Genomic DNA, 13,840 nt, shown 5'->3' with positions numbered 1-13,840 from the left:
AACAGAGCTGAGCTTTCCTTAGCGTTCTTGGAGCTGTCACACAGCCCTGCATCAGGTGGCGCTCCCCAAAAAGGTCCTTCATCTGGGCTTTGCTTTTTCAGTAAGTCAGAGCATAGTGCTCAGTCCTGCAGGCATGTGCTAGTGTGGATATAAACTGTAATATATGCATATTTACTGGGTTAATAATTGTTGTTTACTATCAGGCATGTTGCCAAGAGGTCCATAATTGATTGATCAAACTAGGGGTTTTTAAAGGAAAATAAAGCCTTTCAATAGTATTGCCTTTTTTTTTTTTTTTTTGTATTCTTATAGAGGATACTTACCCTCCACTAGCACAGGAAACTGTTTATAAGTATTCCCAGTTCCCTGTGAGGAAGTAAATTATTGCTAATTCCTGGTCAGATAAGAGTTATCTTGCTTGTGACGCAGGTCCCCAAAAAGCATGTTTCCTTTTTTCTTGCACAAGAGGCACAAATTGCCCAGGGAAGGTGTTTTGATGGGGCTTCCTGAGGGAAGAAATGCTGCCAGTGCGGTTCCAGGAAGCAATAAGCACCTTCATGAAAATAACTCAAGTCCCCATCCTTAATCCCTGCCTATCCTTTTTTATCTGATGGACTCAGTGAGGACTGGAAGATCACAGTGCGGCTGAAAACGAAAGGGAGTTAACAAGATGTGACCAGTCAATGGATCAACAATAGGCGAAGTCCTCCTCATTGCCTGGTGCCCAGGCGCCCTCCCCATGTGCAGGTAGCCATGTGGGTGGCGGTGGGCTTGCTATGCTGCCTGGCGCTCGGGGGGCTGCTGCGGGCGGGCGGCTCCTGCCCATCGCAGTGCAGCTGTGCCTTCCACGGCCTCGGCGATGGGACGAAAGCCAGGTATGCTAAGACTCTCCCAGGGGGGCTGCTGCTCTTTCTCTGCCTGTCAGGGATTTTATTTCTTCTGCTCTGGAAGGATGCTCAGAGGAGAAAATATTGTGCCCAGACTTTGTGTCTGTTATTTTTCCGGTTGCTTTGTGCTCTAGCTTTATTTGCAGAGGATTAGCTTCTGAAAATGCAGTAAGCTGATTTCAGAGAAAGCAGTTGGGCATCTCTTCTGTGAGAACCAAAGTGACATAATTGCCACTGGTGCAATGGCAAAAAGGGAATAAAATTTAAACAACATTTTATTTTCTTTACCTTTCTGCTGAAAATGCTAGTTTTAAAAGGCCTTATTTTGCTCTGCTGATTTGTTTCTAAAGTGTAACTAGATTTGATTTATGTTATGGTACCAAAAACTATGGTTCCATTTACTTAAAAAATTGTTCAGCTGGAGATTTTAGGCAAAGCAATAGACTTCAGATGATAATGAACAAAAAGTAGATAATAATAGTGATAGAAATAAAATAATTATCAGACTGGAAACTCAGTTAAGAAAGAAGACAAGAACAGAAGAGCATTTTTTAATGCAACACCATTTTTTGTAATTAAAAAGTCTTTATGAAGGGTAATCACAAAGTAATGATCTGACAGTGAAAAACAGGCTACATTTTTATAAGGTGTGCTTCACAGTAGGGGAGGTGTTGTGACAGATATAAAATCCTTTAGAATAATTTTTTTTCTAGACAAAACCACAATATTAAAATGAAAGGCTGTCCCCTGTATTTTGGATCCCCCATGAAATAGATCTACTTTTTCATCTCTTTTATGGTGCTATAGATTAAATACCAGAAGCTTTCCCCGTAAGAAATGTGGTACAGACACATGTAGTCTGCAGTTGTTAAAGGGGAGTGCAGCAGTGGGAGAGCCAATTATTGCTCCATAAATGTCATGGTTCCCAGGGCAATTTCCTCTCAGTGACTGGAGAAAGCCATAGTGTGTTTTGGTAAAATACATAATAAAGCAAATATCCATTAGTTCCTTAAGGAGTATACTATCACAGTTTTTTTCCCTGCATGATGACTCATATTTTTCACTACTAGAAGGAGATTATCCTATAGATTAAACGTTTAGTGCTCACTGACATAGTTTAGGGATATTATGAGAAGCACACTGTTTTACTGCTGTAGTGTCTTTGTTACAAAATATTTTGTGTCATGCCTACACACACACACACAAAAACAAACCAGTGTTCTATTGAAAAAGGATTTATGAATTTTTCTTACTTGATGAGATTTTAAGGAAGAGGAAAATCTGTGGGCAGGATTTAATGCCAAAATGAAAGTGCTGGTTGAGAGTAACGTACTATGTTTTGTTTATAAATTCACATTTTAACTGTAGGCTCAAATAACATCCAACTCCAGGAAACTTGCATGAGCAGTTCAGCAATGTTATTTGTTTTTGTTGATAGTAGAGGAATAATTGCTTTCAGCCCCAACCAGTTTTGTTTTGGCAGCTTTGTAATGTTCTGTTTATCAGCCAGGCAGTGTGATTAGAAAACATTACTTGACTGATCACATTTCATTTCTTGCAGTAACTTGTTTAGCATGCGGAGTGAGACATCCCTAGCTAACCAGTTACCTTTTGCAAGGTGGCTTTGTATTTTGTTAAGAACTTTCCTTTCTCTCCTTGCTGTTAGGCAAGACAGTCTGAGAGACGTATCTTGTCTCCATTCTTCACGGCTATCTAGAATCCCACATCTTGGCAAAGTCAATGTCATAATATTTTGTACAAAAGCTGCGAAAATGCAGCACAGTTTTCATTATTTGACCTCTAGAGACTAGAAATGAGAAGAAATTATTAATACACATAAAACTGCCTTGCTTTTAGTGTAGAATTTTCCAAAGAGTGAATTGTCTGCACGTTCACTCTCACAACTGTACCTGCCTGTGGTGCACTGACTGCAACTGTCTGTACACACCTTCCAGACTATTTCACAGTAAAGCAAAGCTTGTTATATTGTATTTCCAGAGAGCTCTTAGCTGACTTTCTCATCCTCATTTCACAAACCAAAGATCGTGTGCTGAATTTAATCCATGTTATTTCCTGCCATCCCACAAGTCAGTAAGGCTTCTTTTCATATGTCTTTTATTGTTCAGTTTGTGGATCCTTTTGTTTTAACATGAACTAGAGTTCTCTATTGTGTGTGAACATTGTCACTGCTGTCTAAGTACTCTAAAAAAATACGAAATTTAAAAAAGCAGGAATACTATATGGGCCAGACTCAGACTCACACCACTCCAGGAGAGGCACAACATGGCAATCCCTGTAGTCGAAAGGTACATATGAATTGCTGCAAGTTGATGTACTTATGATGATGAGGTAGAGATCAGCAGCAAGTAAGAAATCACAAGAAAGCTTGTGAAAAAAGAAAGGCAAACCAAAATCTTGCATTGTTTCAAAACCTTTTAAAAATGCAACATCTGTGTTTGTGTTTCCCCACCAGGACTGTGCTGTGTAATGACCCAGAGATGACCCTCACTCCTGTGAACTTCCCCGTAGATACGTTCAAGCTTCGGATAGAAAAGACAGCCATCCGCAGGGTGCCAGGAGAGGCTTTCCACAAGCTCCACAACCTGGAGTACCTCTGGATGCCCTATAACTGCCTGGCCGGCCTCAGCAGCATCACCTTCAAGGGCCTCCGACACTTGCAGGAGCTGAGACTGGATGGGAATGACTTAATATCATTCCCCTGGGAGACCCTGGCTGACATGCCCCAGCTGAGGCTTCTGGATTTACACAACAATGAACTTACCTCAGTCCCTTCAGATGCTGCTCGGTATGTCAGGAATCTCACATACCTGGACCTCTCTAGCAATAAGCTGATGACTCTTCCTCAGGTTCTTATTGCCACCTGGGCCAACCTTCAGGCTGTTCCCTACTTCCCCAATGATAATTCCAAGATCATCCTAGGTAAGAGAAGGTCCTGTCATTTTGTGGGGGGAATAAATGTCAAGAGCTCTGCATCTTATTGCAGCATTTTCACCTGTTGTGGTTACCATAGGCAGTACATTTCTGTGTACAGTTTAATACCCAATATAAAGTGTGCAAATTCATTTACATATTGAAACACTCACGTCAGGCTCTCCACACCCAGCTTATTACACCATAAACTCCATCACTTGCTTGAATCTTTGTAACACAAAACTGGTCACTCTTGCTCAAAGCCTTTTGTATTTCTTGACACTGCAATTTTTGACAGAAATACAAATATGATTAGAGCTCCACACCATTCATGTGCTCTTTTCTAACAACAGTTATTATGGAATTGATAAATTTAAAGTATCATTCAATAAAAAGATGGATAATTATGATGTCCAATTTAAAGAGGAATAAATCCATCACTGAGTTTACAATCTGGGTCAGGATTACCAGTTTGTCTCTTTCCAGCCACCTTGTTTATCTGGTCACACAGAATTAAAACCTAGTCTCCTCAAAGCCACCAAGATAGTTCTGCCTTCAAGGGCAGCTATAAAGTTACAAGAATCCACTTTTTACTGGCAATTCTTGGCTCTTCAGAAGTATGACTTTGGGACAATGTCCATTTTTGTGTTAGAGGGCATATTACAGATGGCTATCTGGAATCCTCTCAGTTACAGTATCCCCAGATGAGGTTTCGAACACATTTACTACTTCAGGGGATTACTACTCAGCCTTTTAGCCATCATGCACTGGTTCAAATCCATAGCAAGTTGATGATGATTGTTGCCATCTGCTGTCTTCACTTGCTGTGAGCCCACCCAGCTTCATAGGGTTTGATCTGCGGGGTGTGTGCATCTGTGTGTACTGCCTCTATAGCCATGGATGTGAGTTCAGGCATTTTTTTATAATCTCATCAGAGGTATTGCAAGATTTCTCTCATTCTGGGAAGTATCTGCTGCTTTTTGTTCTCTGGATAAATTTAGGGGGGTAAAGTTTTAAAAATCAGATTGTAGTGGAAAGAGACAGAAGACTTTAAAAATATTCAAATTGTCACCACAAAGCTTTTAGTGTCCTTAGCAGATGTTGCTTGAGGTTTCATTAGCATCAGGAGAGGAGCAGGTGTTTTGTTGTCTTGTTTTGCCAGCTGCAGTATCAAGTTCTTTAAGCTAAAGCTGGCTGTTTGGGATAGCCATTTAATTTGTGGCATGAAAAGACACTGCTTAGATCATACTGTTTTCTTTAGTTATTTTTTAGAGTCAATTTACAATTAGGAGAATATTTTGCTGAGAAAAATGCCTTGATGCTCGTGGCCAACCTCAGTGTTCACATCGCCAGCTGTGCACAGGTTGTTTGTGCCAGAATCCTAAAAAATTCATGTAGGCAAATGTTTATAATACTAAGATTAATATGGTAATTTATATACACTCCAGCTCCTAGGTCCTATCCTGCTGACACCCGTAGGGACCAGGTACATGAAACGCACATCCCTGGCAGGAGCAGAATGGGAGAACACAGCTGCACATTTCTATTTCACTCTGCCCAATGACTGTTTCTCATGGAAGCATCAAAAAATCCATGAATAATAAAAAGACAGCCCAGTCCCTTTTTTTTTTGTCTACAGTGCATCATTGTGACTCCGCTTCAGAGCCCTTGCTTGTAGACTGCTTCAAGAAGTACTTCCAGTGGTAGCTTGCTGGCAGATAGTGTATGCCAAGACTGCAAGTGTGAGGATGGCTCCTGGGAGCCCACAGGACTGTGCTGGGCACGGCAGCAAAGGGCTCACTGGGACTTTGAAGGTGCTGTGGCATCAACTAAGGCTGTGACTCCTGCCAGAGAATCTGGAATAAATTGTTATCTAGTGCATGAACTCAGAAATAACCTGCTAGCAAAAAATGCCATAAAACAGTAAAGCCAAACTCTGAGCATAGATTCTTTATAACTTGAATACATTAATTTACACAAAATGCTCTCACAAAGTTCACTGTTTTCAGACGCCCCCTTCCAAGCCTGGGTAGGATGGTATGCAGTGGTCTCAGAAAGAGGGTTTTTTTTGTTTTGGTTTTTTTTGTTTTGTTTTGTTTGTTTGCTTTTTTTTTCCCCAGCAGTCTTTAAAACAGTTTTTATGAGGCCTCAGGGGCTTTTGATTGACCCTGTGTTTCTGTTGACTCTAGGAAATCCAAGCAGCTCCTTGAAGCTCACAGACCCTTGTGGTGCTTGTGTCAAAACTTGGTTCTCGCTGGAAAGCTGCCACTTACATGACTGCTGCAGTGCACTAGGGGCCAGCAAGAGTGGGCACCATAGAGTGGGCATTTCCTCCTGCTGGGAATTGAGGGCGTATTGGTGCTCTAGGCAGTTGCCAGCCCCCAGCCATGTCCTGGGACTGCCTGTGGAAAAGAAGAGGTGAACCCCCTGGGAGGGAGCAGAGCTCACTCTCGTGGCAGGCAAGAGGCTTGGGAGACAGGCTCTTCTCAGTAGTTTCCAGTGTCAGAACAAGGGCCAACAGGTACAAGCTGGAACATAGGAAGTTCTATTTAACTATGAGGAAAAACTTCTTTACAGCAAGGGTGACAGAGCACTGGAACAGGCTGCCCAGTGAGGCTGTGGAGTCTCCATCTCTGGAGATCTTCAAAACCCGCCTGGATGCAGCCCTGTGTAAAGTGCTCTAGGTTATCCTACTTCAATAGGAGAGTTGGACTAGATGATCTCTTCAGGTGCATGCCTGAAGTTAAGCAGTATAAATATGCCCACTGCCAATTCTGCTAGGTGAAGTAATTAGAGACCATAAACTGTCCATAGGACAGATTAATGTAAATATTTGTAAGTAGGATGACACAGAGTTAACCAGAATGCAGTAGCTTCTGTTCCTGCATTGCCCTACTTCCGATGTTGCTTTTCCACTATCATCTTCACAGGTTTATTTTTAATAGAATAATGTCACTTTTTTTTTTCAAAATTCGAGTTCAGTAAGTGCAAACTGAGCAGAAAAAAAAACAAGAGAAATATTCTGGGAAGAGTGTGTTCTTCTATATGTGTATATTCTTAATATAGTATTTATCTACTTATTTTATATACTGTAACTTATATTCTTCAATTTACTCCTTAAAGCAGTTCTTTCATCTTATAAGGTGTAAATTAACATTTCAGGAAAAGCAACTGATTACTAAAATAATGAAAAAAACCTTAGAATAACAGGGCCGGAAGAGAACTCTTACTGTCAAGTACAGTCAGCTACACCTATCGCAGTCCTGACTGTATCTGGCTAATATTTTAATAATCTCCAGTGAGAAAAATTTCCTAGCCTGTCTAAAGAACTCCATAGTCTTCATACTAAAAAAATCCACACCCCAAACGAACTCAACCCTCCTCCATGGCTACTTGTTTTTTCCATCCTGGAACCAAATGTGTTTATAATAACTTCTTGGTTTGCTTCTTTATATGTATAAATAGTGATGTTTTCATTATATGAATAATTGTACTATGAATTTAAAGAATATGACCTGAGCAAGCCATATTTATTTCCTTCTACTAACTGGCAACTGTGGGTTCCATCAAGCTCAGCCAACAGCAGCAAGGGGCTATTGGGACAATCCATCCCCTGCACACCCCTCCATATACACAGGCAGTCTGTCCTGGATAGGTTAGGAGCCTATTACAGTTTGTCCTACTGAAAAACAGAAACAAAACTGGCAGAAGCTAAAGGTGCTGTTGGAGTGACTTAGTGCTCTTATTTTTACAGGCTTGCAAGACAATCCTTGGGTATGTGACTGCAGTCTGTATGAAATGGTCCATCTCATAAATTTCCAGTCTCCTAACATAGCATTCATTGAGCCCAGGCTGAAATGCTTCACTCCCCGGAGCCTTGCAGGAGTCTTCTTCAGCCAAGTTGAGCTAAGGAAGTGTCAAAGCCCCGTGGTACATACGTCCGTAGCCAAAGTAAAGACCATCCTGGGCAGCACTGTGTTACTGCGATGTGGGACTACGGGAGTGCCCATTCCTGAGCTGAGCTGGAGAAGGGCTGATGGTGCTCCACTGAATGGCACAGGTGGGTTTGGTTTAACCTTGTCTTGTACACATGGGATGAACGAGGCCTGCACCTTTAGTTTCTATGGACTGTCCAGCAAATGGAAGCTTCTATGACAAGAGATCCTTCCTACTGATAAAGGACTCCAAAAAAGAAAGTGGTGCAAAATGATAGCGTGTCATTCACTATAGAACTATGTTTTTCTACAAACTATAAAATTACTTACATGTTGACGTAAATATAATCAGAGAAATGTATGTTTCACTACCATGAGTGAAACATTGGCTTTGCTTTGTTTCATAAGAATTGTGGTAGTGGTGAGACAAGTTGAGAGGTTTTCTGCCAGTCTTAGAGATGAAACAATGAAATATGTCCAGCTGTAGCAAACGGCTTTTTTAGGTTAGTTATATACTCAGTCACTGAAATGGCTTCCCACTGAATTATTTTATGGGTCTTTGAGAGTAATGATGAGCTATTATTAATCAGCTAATAAACATCTCTGACAGAGAGATGTCTGACGTGAATTCAACTGGGATTCAAATCTGCTGTGGCAAAGAAAGGAAAGATTGCAAACGTGCACCATTACTGATGCATTAAAAGATAAAAGAGCCACTGATCTGCTGAGGGATACAATACTTCAGTGATAATGGTTCCAATAAATGGTTCATTTCTGATGGATTGATAAGGTCTCTTGGGAAAATGCTTTGTGGGAGAAACGCTGACCAGGTCTCTCTTCTTTGCTCACCCCTCTTGTAGGTGAAGCATCCAAACAAACACTGTTTTTATGACCAAGCATTTCAATTCACAAGGATGATTGGACCCCAGATTGCAATGTTGGTTCTTTAATTTTTGGGGAATTCAGGGAAGAAACCTTTGCTGTGCTCAAGACAGTCGTCCTTAGCTTTTTGCCCTACAGGTCTTAGATCAAGACCTGAACCTTCATCCTTCTGACCTCCCCTGAATGCTGCTGTCTCCCAGGCCTGGTCCTGACTTTCATAGGGGGTCTAAACTCATCAGAGAAGTTGCTAAGTATGGGGTCTGATCTTCAAAGGGTTACTGGGCTTCTCAGTGTGCAGAAACAAGGGAGAGAGCATTTTTCTTTCACAGCAGTAGGAGCACTTGTAAGAAATATCCCTTTTTTTGGGATCTGCACAGGTTACCGCTCTGTTGTGTATGATGCACAGGATGTACCAGAGCTGCCTATTATGATAATGTCTACCTGTCATGCTGTTAACATCCCTCCTACACTTGAGAGAGAACCACAACAAAAAAATAAATCAGAAAATGCTTTCCTGAAAGTCTATGTTGAGTTTACTTTGAGCTACAATTAAGAATTACGTATTTTGTGCCTCATTAAGTCAGACTTTAGCACCTTTCCATAAAAAGTTGGCTGAAAATATACATTATTTCTCAGCACTGGCAGCTTCTGTGCCAATGCTATAATATGACTGGCTTAAATGTTGGTGATCTGAATAGAAAGGCGTGAGAGACAGTCCAGTCTGTATGTATGAGAAGTGCCATAAGAAGACCAGTAACTTTATGGTTTTTAGTATATTCATTCAGTAAAAAATTAAACTGGAAAAGTAACTTCAGCTGCCATTGTATTTCACTGTCAGTGGAAGTTGCCCTGGTTGCCAAGGTTTGATCCTGACCACATGAAGGCTTGGGAGAAATTTGCATCCTGTCTTACATTTGCCTTTCAGACATCTCCCTGGTTTACCTTTCACTGGGAAAGGGCAGAGATAGTACATGCTCATCCTAAGGAAGCTGGTTAAACAATGAAGAAGGTGCTTTACCCTTCTGCATGATCCCAACTGTTTTCCCAACTCTTTTTCTGCACAAAAAAGGCAAAAAAAAAAAAAAAAGAAGAGTTTTAGCCTCCTGATAAACCAAGTGAGAAAATCAACACTCAGCTGTGTCCAGCAGTAAGTGATCAGATTTCCCTGTGTTTGCCTCAATATAAAAACCTGCCCTACTTTAGCACTACAAAGAATATTAGTTTTCAGCTGTTTTTCTCCATATATGCTTGAGTAGTCCATACATGTTTTTTAGAAGAAAATCTCCACTGTTTGTATTTTCAGTGACTCAGAGGACTACACCTAATGTTCAACTAGGTCATGTTACTGCCTTCTCCTTCCAGTCTTTTAAATATTGTACCTATACAAGAGACATTCATTTATTTATTTATTTATTTTAATGGAAGAACCTTTACTGTTTTGCTTTCAAACTGTATGTCACTTGGGAGGAAATACAATCATAGAATCATTTTGGTTGGAAGAGAGCTTTGAATCCAACAGTTAACCTAACATTGTCAAGTCCACCGCTAAGCCATGTCCCTAAGCACCACATCTACATGTCTCTTAAATACCTCCAGGGATGGTAACTCCACCACTTCCCTAGGTAGCCTGTTCCAGTGCTTGACAACCCTTTTGGTGAAGGAATTCTTCCTAATAACTAATCTAAACCTCACCTGGTGCAACTTGAGGCCATTTTGTCTTGTTCTATTGCTTGTCACTAGGGAGTAGAGACCAACCTCTGCCTCACTACAACCCCCCCCTTCAGGTAATTCTGGAGAGCAAGAAGGTCTTCCCACAGTCTGCTTTTCTCCAGACTGAACAGCTTGAGTTCCCTCAGATGCTTCTTGTGCACTAGACCCTTCACCGGCTTCACTGCCCTACCTTGGACATGCTCCAGAACCTCAATGTTCTTGTAGAGGCACCCAAAACTCAACAGAGCAGCATCAAATGCTTCACATATATTAGGTCTGAAGCAGTGTAAATCCCAGCATAACCTAAATTTAATGTTAATGTCCTTTTATTGGATTTACTTTGATTTTTGTAATGTTCTTGGTGGCAAAGAGAAATGATGATTCTGGGAGGTAGACATTTGGCTGATTTAATCTTAATATTTTACAAAACATGTTGTTCTATTTATCATTACCTATTTATTTTCTATTTTTCCTTCCTTGCAGTCCACCAAGAGATTTCCAGTGATGGGATGAGCTGGTCTATTCTGGGCCTGCCTGTCGTCTCTTACTTTGACTCTGGAGAATACATCTGTAAAGCCAAGAATTTTCTGGGGGCAACAGAGGCGTTCATATCTCTCATCATCACTGACTCAGAGAGCACGGATGACCCCAACACTAATGCCAGAGGTTCATGGAGTGGGAAGGTGAGTGGGATGGAGGCAGCTGCCTACAATGACAAGCTAGTGGCAAGGTACATTATCACCACCTCCACCATGCCTACCCTGGGGGCTGGAGTGGGCACTGGAGAGACCCTTCTCCTCCCAGATGTGGCACAAGATAGCAACCCCAGAAACCTGCTGGTGAGCCCACCCACTGAGCCAGAGCAGGAGCAGGAGCGAATTGTGAGGTCCGTCAGGGTGATAGGAGACACTGATGAGGGTATCACCCTTGCCTGGAAGGCTCCTCTGGCAAAAAACACAACAGTTTTCAGTGTTCTCTATGCTGTCTTTGGAGAGAGGGACATGCGGAGAATCAATGTGGAGCCAGGGAAGACCAAGGTCACCATTTATGGGCTGCTGCCAAAGACCAAATACATTGTGTGTGTCTGTGTCAAAGGGCTGATTCCCAGGAAGGAGCAATGCATCATATTTTCCACAGATGAAGTAGCCAGCGCAGGAGGAACCCAGAAGCTCATCAATGTGGTTGTCATCAGCGTGGCCTGTGTCATTGCTGTTCCTCTGACACTGGTGGTCTGCTGTGGAGCACTCAAAAGGCGCTGCAAAAAATGCTTTGTGCGGAAACCTAAGGACCTTCAGGAGTCCTACGTCACCTTTGAAAGCCTGTCTCCTGGGTCCAAGGTGAAAGGCGTGGAAGGAGAATACTTGACTAGACATACCCCCGATGAGTCGAACAGGCTGCTGTCTGCCCGATCCAGTGTGGACTCAGAAGCAATACCAAAGGTAGAGGGGCAGCCTAATGAATACTTTTGCTGATAGTAACTAGGCTGATTGTCAGCTTGCTAGATGGAAAGCACATGGCTGTACACAGGACTCTGCTTCAGCTTTGCATCCTGTCAATGCTTCTGTCTCCAAATGATATGGAGGAGGGTGCAAGAGGATGGATGGTGCCCAAGCTTTCCAGAAACTTGTTGGTCATCCCACTTGGGGTTTACTGTTTTGTACCAGTCAAAGCTTCTGTGTTAATGGCCTCGTTCTACTGGACCACTTTTATTTTCATAAAATGAAGTGTGCACACTGACTGTGAGGACATTCAGCAACATTTCCGAGCACATTCTGCTTGGTGTTGTTTAGTATCTGCTCTGCAATATGTTGTGTTTTAGTTTCAGCTTTTTTGACATTCTTTTGGTTGACAAACAGGGGAGTGTTTAGTAATTTTAATATAAATACATAAGAAGGTGAAGATTGAGAGTCTCACCTTTTACATTTCCCATGTTTGCATGAAACATGCAGCTTGATGCTTAACAGAGCACTAAACGCAGATGTACAGCAACCCTTTCTTGTATGTTCAACATAATAACATCTGTACACTCTGAATTCAGAGAAATGTGCAAAGGAGATAGAAATCAAGGGACAAAACCCAATCCACTCCTAAGAATACATAACAGAGAGTGTTTTGTTATTGCATTTTGACCCTAAACACTTAAGGTTTTCTTGAATGACAGTACCATACATATCTTCCAGTATCAGGCCCAGCTGGCATTTTCTATGTCTTGTAATTAGTAGAGTATGTTTTGTATCATCTGTGCTAGTTAAAAATCATACAATATCCTACCCTGCAAATTGTGTGTGACATTGTAATGCTTTGTGATCATACTGAAAAGCCTACATTAGACAGTTCTGCAAAAATCTCCCAGACCAGCCCTGATCATTGGTGCTGGCTCTCCTGACAAAACTGGTGGTGAACACCAGTGGGCTCAGCCAGGCGTTTTGGTTTGGTCATGAAAAGAGCTTGCTCTGTGCAAAGGAGTATGTGATGCCATGGTAGATCACTGGCCAGGCACACATCAGCCATACTTCCACCATGGCATCAGTGGTGGCAGAAGCTCAGTGTGGACTTTTGGGTTTCAAACATCTTAAAAGTTGAAGAACCCTGAAAAAAACCCCTGTCTAATATTAATGTAAATGTACTTTGATAGCCAGGGTGAGCTAATCAGCAAGTAAGTCCTGTAGCTCCACTGGAATTTGCATCTGTGTGCTTATCACAAAGCACTTTCCAGCTGTGTAATTTTCCACTTCAGTCCCTCATGCAGTCATACTTTATAATGTTTTTCTCTTTGTAATAAATAGTCTTCCTGAAGAAAACTATGTTTGTTCTGCCAAACATTGAATGGGAGGGATCCAGCCAAGTTGAAACGGTAACTGATAAATCTTGATGAATTGTTTTGAAATGCGTTTTTGTAACTATTGGAAGATTCTTGGCTCACCTTCTGGATTGTGCATTCAGTGTGGGCTAACAGAAAACACTGCCTGGAATGGATCCCTGCATGGATTTCACAAGTCCTTGTACAGAAGGGTTTCAGTTGTGTCAGGTTACTTGGCCTGATGGAAAAGCAAGTGATTTGATCTCAACATAAATACCAGCAACAGTGGATACATTATAATAATTTCTGATGGCACTCCCTGTATTCTTTACACTAATGATAAAAACTTCTATTGTATTGGAAGAATGTGTCGATCCCTGTATAAACTAATGTGTACTACTTCTACCACTGGACTGTATAGATTTTTAGGTTTACAAATAACATTTTGCAAAAATAGGTATTTTAATGCAACAAATTAATTGATTAAATATGTAGTACATAATAGATGTTATTTATTTATACAATTGCATTTCTCAGGATGATTTTTAGAGCGTCTCTCCAAGGAAGAACAAAAATATGCTTCCACTTGCAGTTTTTGAGATAAGTTGCAAGGATTGCTGTGTTATTGAGCCCAATTCCTGCGCAGACCTGCAGCAGTATCTCTGTGCTGTGCAGAAATCAACCTGGCATGGCCC

At 41.5% G+C, this 13,840-nt stretch overlaps 1 protein-coding gene across 1 annotated transcript; it reads left to right on the top strand.

Annotated features, from left to right (window-relative positions):
* The first annotated feature begins 1,475 nt into the window (after positions 1-1,475).
* Positions 1,476-12,908, top strand: LRIT1 (leucine rich repeat, Ig-like and transmembrane domains 1). Its single transcript, XM_051617400.1, has 3 exons — positions 1,476-3,827; positions 7,573-7,878; positions 10,829-12,908. Exons 1-3 carry the CDS (start codon positions 3,329-3,331, stop codon positions 11,815-11,817), a joined length of 1,794 nt encoding a protein of 597 aa, XP_051473360.1. The 5' UTR covers positions 1,476-3,328; the 3' UTR covers positions 11,818-12,908.
* Positions 12,909-13,840: the final 932 nt, after the last annotated feature.

The sequence above is a fragment of the Apus apus genome, chromosome 4 (assembly GCF_020740795.1).
Source record: "Apus apus isolate bApuApu2 chromosome 4, bApuApu2.pri.cur, whole genome shotgun sequence".
In the NCBI taxonomy this organism is placed as follows: Eukaryota; Metazoa; Chordata; class Aves; order Apodiformes; family Apodidae; genus Apus; species Apus apus.
The sequence above is the reverse complement of the archived record's forward strand: the minus strand, read 5'-3'. Positions and strand labels throughout refer to the sequence as shown.

Bases quoted from the DNA above. Each gene is read 5' to 3' on its own strand.
- LRIT1 (XM_051617400.1), top strand. From the start codon at position 3,329: ATGCAACATCTGTGTTTGTGTTTCCCCACCAGGACTGTGCTGTGTAAT. The intron at 3,828-7,572 runs GTAAGAGAAGGT...TTATTTTTACAG, and splicing joins TAATTCCAAGATCATCCTAG to GCTTGCAAGACAATCCTTGG. The intron at 7,879-10,828 runs GTGGGTTTGGTT...CCTTCCTTGCAG, and splicing joins TGCTCCACTGAATGGCACAG to TCCACCAAGAGATTTCCAGT.